Raw genomic sequence first — 8,204 nt, 5'->3', positions numbered from 1 at the left:
TAAGTATTGCGGCATCTTTTGTGGTAATTGTCTTCTAATCCATGTATATCTTGTGTTCTTGAGTATTAGGATGCCGTACTATTAAGAGGGATGCCACATGCATATAATTGGTAGAACACTAGTGCTCAAAATCATTTATTTGAAGTGTTCCTGTTTTATGTCTGTCGGACTATCCGATGTTGATCAGACTATCCGATGCTCAGACTATCCGAAATTTCACAGAACTTTGCTCACTGTCTTGGGTCTGAGTGTTGGCTAAAAAATATCGGACTATCCGATATAAGGTCGGACTATCCGATACGTCGGACTATCTGAAATTTCTCAGAACTTCACTCTCTGTTTTGAATTGCTTTTTATTCCTTTTGAGTGAGTTTTAAATCAGACTATCCGATGTGATCGGAGTATCCGATGATCCAGAGACTCCGAAATTCAATGGAACTTGAGTCTCTGTGAGAGGATGAAATTCTTGGTTCAAAAATAACGGAATATCCGATATGACATCGGACTATCCGATCGATCGGATTGTCCGAAATTTTCCAGAATTTCGTTCTCTGTCTCTGGCCTGGTTGGTGGTCAAAAACATCGGACTATCCGATGTCACCTCGGACTTTCCGAGGTGGGATGAAAAGATTCTCTCCCAACGGCCACATTTTGGGGGCTTCTATAAATACCCCCCACCTAACCCTTTTCTAGGGTTACCCAACTCATTCATTCATATTCACTTTGGGTTGAGCTTGCTGCTAAGGTGGTTTGGATCTTTGAGCTCTCTCTCCCTCTCTCAAATCCCCTCTTGTTCTTTGTGTGGTGGATCTTGGTGGTTGTGGATTTGGGGTTTGAGGGCCTAGTGTGTGTTTCACTCGATCTTGAGCACTAGGGTTGACCAAGAGTTGTGTGGAGTTTGTTACTCTTGGAGGTTGAGGACTCCTAGACGGCTAGGTGTCACTCCCGAGCCACCGATCTACGTGTGGTTGGTCGGGAGAAGTTTGTGAAGACCGGATCTCGCCTCCACAAGGAAAGAGATACCCCTTAGTGGAAGTAGAAGTGCTTAGTGCAACCTCTTGAGGAAAGGGTTAGCAAAGACCCGGCTCTTAGTGAGCTCCTCAACGGAGAATAGAATCCCCTCAAGGATTTGAACTCTAGGAACAACTAGGTGAGCTTCATTGTTGGTGATATCTCTTCTCCCATTATTTAGATTTGTTTTTTGTGCCGCTATAGATCTAGTCGCTGTTTGCGCCATACTCTTGTTTGTGCACTAGATCTACTTGTAGTGTTCTTTTAGTGGATCAGACAGTCTGATCCAATATCAGACTATCTGATATTTTCGGATAGTCTGACTGTGGATCAGACTTTCCGACCCTAACTCAGTTTTAGCTTCCGCATAAAGTTTTAAATTAGCCTATTCGCCCCCCCTCTAGGCCTAATTGACCCTTTCAATTGGTATCAGAGCCTAATCTCCTAATTAGGCTTAACCGCTTGGAGAGATCATGTCGGGCCAAACGGGGGAAGGCAAAGATGGTGATAAGGGAGCTACGTTTCCTTATGACTATCCAACTACATCCACATCTTATGTGAGTACCTATAGCGGCAAAGCTCCGTACTTCAATGGTATGGACTATGCCGCTTGGAAGCATAAGATGAAGATGCATTTGAAGTCTATTAACCCATCTATTTGGAGAATAGTCGAAAAGGGCTATGTTTTGCAGAATCCCGAAGATCCCACCAAGGAGGACGACGAGAATGAGCACAAGAACGCTCAAGCCGCCAATGCAATACTTAGTGCCTTGAGTGGAAGTGAGTTCAACCGTGTGGATGGCATTGAGAGTGCCAAAGTGATTTGGGACACGCTTCGGAACTTGCATGAAGGCATGGATAGTGTTCGTGAGTCCAAGGTGGAGATCCTCAAGGGGCAATTTGAGAGATTTGTGATGCTGGATGGTGAGAGCCCAAGTGACATGTATGACCGGTTGAGCAAGATTATCAATGAGATCAAGGGACTTGGTTCCAAGGACATGACCGATGAGGTTGTGGTCAAGAAGATGGTTCGAGCAATCACTCCAAGGAACTCTACCTTGGTTACCATCATTCATGAGCGTCCGGACTACAAGACTCTCACACCTCATGATTTGCTCGGACGCATTCTTGCCCATGACATGCTTGTGCAAGAGTCCAAGGAGGTCATCCAATACATCAACCAAAGCTCAACGACAAGCATCAAGAAGGAAGACTTGGCATTGAAGGCAAAGGAAGAAGAAGAAGAGAACCACAAGAGCAAGAGCAAGGAGGAGATCGATGATGAAGAAATGGCTCTCTTCGTCAAGAAGTTCGGCAAGTTTATGAGGCGAAGCGGCTTCTTCAAGGGAAATTCTTCCAAGCATCACTCCAACAAGTCAAGTGGAAGACATTCCGCAAGAGTGTGCTACGTGTGAAAAGAGCCCGGGCACTTCATTGCGGATTGCCCTCACCTCAAGGATGGTTCCCACATCAAGGAAGATAAGAAGAAGGATGAGAAGAAGGAGAAGTATAAGCATAGCAAGCGGGAACATTATGGCCAAGCTCACCTTGGGATGATTTTCGGCTCTGATTCCAAGTCAAGCTCAAGTGATGAAGAAGGAGTTGCCACGTTCGCTGTCAAGCCTCCATCACCGCCGAGACTCTTCGACTACTCAAGTGATGAGGATGCTCCCATTTGCCTCATGGCAAAGGAGCCTAAGGTACCTTCTCCTCTCAAATCATTTAATGATGATCTTGTTAGTGATGAGGAGGATGAGGTTGAGGATGAGGTTATGGATGACGAATTGTTCAAGTCCATAACTAAGGAATCTCTACCACACTTGAGTGAGTTGCTTGGGAGAATTGAGGACCAATATGCAACTCTTGAGAGGCAAGAGGCTTTGCTCATTCGTGAGAAAGAGCGATCTCATGAACTCAAGAGTGAGCTTGCTAAGGAGAGAGAGAAAAATGAGGCTTTGGCACGGCTTTACAAGCAAACCAAAGAGTCTCATGCTAATCTTGGGGTGGCGAACGCTCAATTTCAAGAGAGAGTGGATGGCTTGGACAAAGCATACATCTCTCTTGAAGAGAAGTTCGAAACCTTAAAGAATAGTGTCTCTCTCCCTAGCGAGCCGTCTTGTTCCAAAATTCTCCCAAGCAATGAATCATGTGTGAGATGCAAAGATATTGATATTGAAGCTTGTGCTACTAACTCTATTTCTTTGAGTGCTTTGCAAAAGCAAAATGAGAAGCTTATGGGACTCCTTCACAATGGCCTACTTAAGTGCCATATGGGTAGTAAGGCCCTAAAGGAGTACCTAGGCTATCAAAGGGACAACTTCAACCATGAGGGTCTTTGGTATGTTCCTCCACCAAAAGGAAAGGTGGACAAGAGTATGACGATCAAGAGGCCCCAAGGTCTTAGCAATTTTGTTAAGGCCAAAAGTATCCTTCCTAATGATTATGCTTCACATTGTTCTTTTGATGCATCTTATGTTCTTAGGAAGAATGCTAGTGGTCGTGTTGTTGCTAAGTATGTAGGCCCAAGGGGCAAAAATGTTTCCATCAAGAGAGTTCTTTGGGTGCCTAAGGCACTTGTCACTAACATGAGAGGACCCAAGCAAGTGTGGGTACCTAAAACTAGAAATTGATCTCTTGTAGGAATATCTCTCCGGTGGAAGAAGTTGGGTGATCGATAGTGGATGCACAAATCACATGACCGGAGAAGAATCAATGTTTTGCTCCCTTGATCCTAATGGCTCTTTGCAAGAGAACATAGTCTTCGGGGACGATGGAAAGGGAAAAGTAATGGGATTGGGTAAGATTGCAATCTACAATGACCTTTCCATTTCTAACGTCCTCTTGGTAAAATCTCTAAACTATAATCTCTTGTCCGTTTCTCAATTGTGTTCCATGGGCTACAATTGTCTTTTTACCGATGTTGATGTGACCGTATTTAGAAGGGATGACTCCTCGATAGTCTTTAAGGGTGTTCTCAAGGGCAAGCTTTATCTTGTGGATTTTTCCTCAACTAAAGCCAAACATGAGACATGCTTAGTGGCTAAGTCTGACATGGGGTGGCTTTGGCATCGGAGGCTAGCACATGTTGGTATGAGGAATCTTCACAAGCTTCTAAAGCACGATCACATCCTTGGTCTAACAAATGTACTTTTTGAGAAAGATATGGTGTGTAGCGCGTGTCAAGCCAGGAAACAAATTGGAGCTCATCACCCGGTCAAGAACGTAATGACAACTACAAGACCGTTGGAATTTCTACACATGGACCTCTTCGGGCCAATTGCTTATCTAAGCATTGGAGGTAACAAATATGGTCTCGTTATTGTTGATGATTTTTCACGCTTCACGTGGGTGTTCTTTTTGCATGACAAGAGTGAGACACAAGCAATCTTCAAGAAGTTTGCAAGAAGAGCCCAAAACGAGTTCGACCTCAAGATCAAGAACATTCGAAGCGACAACGGCAAGGAGTTCAAGAACATGTGCATCGAGAGTTTCCTTGATGAAGAAGGCATCAAGCACGAGTTCTCGGCTGCATATTCACCTCAACAAAATGGAGTAGCCGAGAGGAAGAATAGGACTCTCATCGAAATGGCGAGGACCATGTTGGATGAGTACAAGACATCAGACCATTTTTGGGCCGAAGCCGTCAACACCGCATGCCACGCCATCAACCGCCTCTATCTTCACCGCCTTCTTAAGAAGACTCCCTATGAGCTTCTTACCGGTAACAAACCAAATGTCTCTTGCTTTCGTGTTTTCGGTAGTAAGTGCTACATTCTTAATAAGAAGGCTAGATCCTCAAAGTTTGCTCCTAAAGTTGATGAGGGGTTCTTGCTTGGGTATGGGTCAAATGAATGCGCATACCGCGTTTTCAACAAAACCTCCGGTATTGTTGAGATCGCGCGTGATGTGACATTTGACGAAACTAATGGCTCTCAAGTAGAGCAAGTTGACTCACATGTGTTAGGTGAAGAGGAGGACCCTAGCGAAGCAATCAAAAGATTGGCTCTTGGAGACGTGCGTCCTAGGGAGCCACAACAAGGGGCCTCTTCCTCAACACAAGTGGAGCCATCTACATCAACCCAAGTCGACAATCCCTCCACTTCAAGCTTGAATCAAGGTGAAGAAGGCGAGCAAGTGCCACCCTCTCCGATAAATCTAGCTCACCCAAGAATCCACCAAAGTATCCAACGAGATCACCCCACCGACAACATCTTAGGAGACATCAACAAGGGAGTATCCACTCGTTCTCGTATTACAAATTTTTGTGAGCATTACTCGTTTGTGTCTTCTATTGAACCTCTAAAGGTGGAAGAAGCTCTTAATGATCCGGATTGGGTGATGGCGATGCAAGAGGAGTTGAACAATTTCACCCGGAATGAAGTGTGGACTTTGGTGGAGTGACCTCGGCAAAATGTGATTGGCACAAAGTGGATCTTTCGCAACAAGCAAGACGAGGCCGGGGTCGTGATAAGGAACAAGGCGAGGTTAGTGGCGCAAGGGTTCACCCAAATCGAAGGATTAGATTTCGGTGAAACTTTTGCGCCGGTAGCTAGACTTGAGTCAATTCGCATATTGCTTGCTTTTGCTACTAACCTCAATTTTAAGCTATATCAAATGGATGTCAAAAGCGCCTTCCTCAACGGGCCTATCAACGAGTTGGTATACGTGGAGCAACCACCGGGCTTCGAGGATCCAAAATATCCCAACCACGTATACAAGCTCCACAAGGCACTCTACGGGCTTAAGCAAGCCCCTAGAGCTTGGTATGAGTGTCTTCGCAATTTTCTTGTGAAAAACGACTTTGAGAACGGGAAAGCCGATTCAACTCTTTTTACTAAAAGGCATGATAATGATATTTTTGTGTGCCAAATATATGTCGATGACATCATATTTGGTTCTACTAACAAGTCTTTTAGTGAAGAGTTTAGTAGGATGATGACCAAGCGTTTTGAGATGTCCATGATGGGTGAATTGAAGTTCTTCCTCGGCCTTCAAATCAAGCAACTCAAGGAATGAACTTTCATTTGCCAAACAAAGTATTTGAAGGACATGCTCAAGAAGTTTGGAATGGAGAATGCGAAGCCAATCCACACTCCCATGCCATCAAATGGCCACCTCGACCTCAACGAGCAAGGTAAAGACGTCGACCAAAAGGTATACCGTTCCATCATTGGCTCACTCCTTTACCTTTGTGCATCTAGGCCCGATATTATGCTTAGTGTGTGCATGTGTGCAAGATTTCAAGCCGCTCCAAAGGAGTGTCACCTTGTGGCCGTGAAGAGAATTCTTAGATATTTAGTGCACACACCTAATCTTGGTCTTTGGTATCCTAAGGGAGCGAGGTTTGATCTCATTGGTTATGCCGATGCGGATTATGCCGGGTGCAAAGTGGATAGGAAAAGCACATCGGGTACTTGCCAATTCTTGGGTAGGTCCCTTGTTTCTTGGTCTTCCAAGAAGCAAAACTCCGTCGCCCTATCCACCGCCGAAGCGGAATACGTTTCGGCGGGGAGTTGTTGTGCTCAACTTCTTTGGATGAAGCAAACCTTGAGAGACTATGGCCTAAATGTGTCCAAAATCCCACTCCTATGTGACAATGAGAGCGCCAATAAGTTAGCCAATAACCCCGTCCAACATTCCCGAACCAACCATATAGATATTCGCCACCATTTCTTAAGAGACCATTCCACAAGAGGCGACATAGCAATCCAACATGTGAGAACCGACAAACAATTGGCGGATATCTTCACCAAGACTCTAGATGAAGCTAGGTTTTGTGAGTTGAGAAGTGAGCTAAATATCTTGGATTCTCGGAATGTGGCTTGATCTTTTGCATGCATTTGTTTTTCATTTACTAGAATAGGTTTGCTTGCCACATCATGACAAAGTGAACATTCAATTCATGAATAAACACTAGTCATAATCTATGTGGATAACTTGAATCTATGTGTACGGGGATCTCATTCTCTAATGAATCTTGGTCCTTGCACAATTTGCTATAGATTCGTACATTTCCTCTCTTGAGGGTGCCTAGTTTTCTTTCTTTTGCTGCATTTGTCCAAGTAATAGTCTAGCCATCGAGTTCATCCTATCAAAATATTGTTTAAAAAAAAATCTTCCTTGAGCCATCCTTTATTGTCTCTGCCACAAAGGATGTCGGACTATCCGACGTGGGGCCAAGGGCAAGGGGACTTAACCTCCCCGGGGGTAACTCTTTCTTACCCCTTCAGTCATTTGTCTCAGTCGTTTCTCTCTCCATCCCTCTTCTCCACTCCAAACCCTAGTTCTAGGCCACAAAAATCTTCGTTTCGGAGTCTCCGATTGCTATTCCTTCGCTTTTGGGTGGTTTCCCTCCCTCAACTCCTTCCAAATCACTAGTTCCCCAGTGATTCTCTTGGTGGTTCTTGAGGTATTTCCTTGTTTTTCCTCGATCTCCCTCATGGTGTATTATTTCAAGATTTCCTTCGGTGAATCTTCTTGTTTTAGTGCCTAGATCTAGTACCTAGAAGATCCTTTGATTCCATTGGATATTTTTGTGTGAATCGAGATTTGTTGGTCTAGGGCAAAAGGCCGTCGGATTGTTTGATATGCCGCCGGATAGTCCAATGTACATCGGATAGTCCGACGTCAAATCAGACTATCCGACCTCCTTTTGGCCCAGTCCAAATTTCTCCTTGCTTCACATTTAAATATTCTTCTTCCACTTCTTCTTAATCATTATCCTCTGTTCTGAATCAGTGTATCCTCATGATCAAGGGTCAGTTCAAGAATCAAGTTTACTCTCGCCGTGGGTCAATGAGTTCTCGAGGTCGCTCTCCCTCTTCCAAGGCTCGTCATGCTATACGGCGTATGTCCGAATCCCGCAAAGATGCCACTGACGCGCAAGCTCAAGCCTCTGACCAAGCAGCTCAAGTGGCTAATGTGGAGCGTGGTGCTCCTCTTCCTCCTCGCCGTAGCCGAGTCAGTGAAGGATCAAGTGCACCTGCTAGCAAAGTAAGGAGAGGCAATCCTACGGATTCTTCTGAGCCGGGTCAAGGTTGTGGTTCTCATGCACCATCATTTGAGGAAGAGATTCAGTTAGAAGAGGACATTGCCGCTCAGCAAGCTGCTCAGGAAGAAGGGCCTTTCTTTATCACTGCTCCCTCTAGAGATCCTAATTATCATCGGAGAGTCATAAGGTGGAACCGCAAGTG

At 44.9% G+C, this 8,204-nt stretch overlaps 1 protein-coding gene across 1 annotated transcript; it reads left to right on the top strand.

Annotated features, from left to right (window-relative positions):
- Positions 1-1,634: 1,634 nt before the first annotated feature.
- Positions 1,635-3,641, top strand: LOC136353699 (uncharacterized). The gene is made up of 3 exons (XM_066304881.1): positions 1,635-2,325; positions 2,431-2,931; positions 3,190-3,641. The coding sequence occupies exons 1-3, from the start codon at positions 1,635-1,637 to the stop codon at positions 3,639-3,641; spliced, it is 1,644 nt and encodes a 547-aa protein (XP_066160978.1).
- The last annotated feature ends 4,563 nt before the right edge of the window (positions 3,642-8,204 follow it).

The sequence above is a fragment of the Oryza sativa genome, chromosome 10 (genome assembly GCF_034140825.1).
Source record: "Oryza sativa Japonica Group chromosome 10, ASM3414082v1".
NCBI classification, from domain to species: domain Eukaryota; kingdom Viridiplantae; phylum Streptophyta; class Magnoliopsida; order Poales; family Poaceae; genus Oryza; species Oryza sativa.
The sequence above is the reverse complement of the archived record's forward strand: the minus strand, read 5'-3'. Positions and strand labels throughout refer to the sequence as shown.

What these genes read in the sequence shown, in the direction of transcription:
- LOC136353699 (XM_066304881.1), top strand. Translation starts at nt 1,635, where the DNA reads ATGAAGATGCATTTGAAGTCTATTAACCCATCTATTTGGAGAATAGTC. An exon ending in TCTCTTCGTCAAGAAGTTCG is followed by an intron (nt 2,326 to 2,430) that starts GCAAGTTTATGA and finishes ACGTGTGAAAAG; the next exon opens with AGCCCGGGCACTTCATTGCG. An exon ending in GCGATCTCATGAACTCAAGA is followed by an intron (nt 2,932 to 3,189) that starts GTGAGCTTGCTA and finishes TTGATATTGAAG; the next exon opens with CTTGTGCTACTAACTCTATT.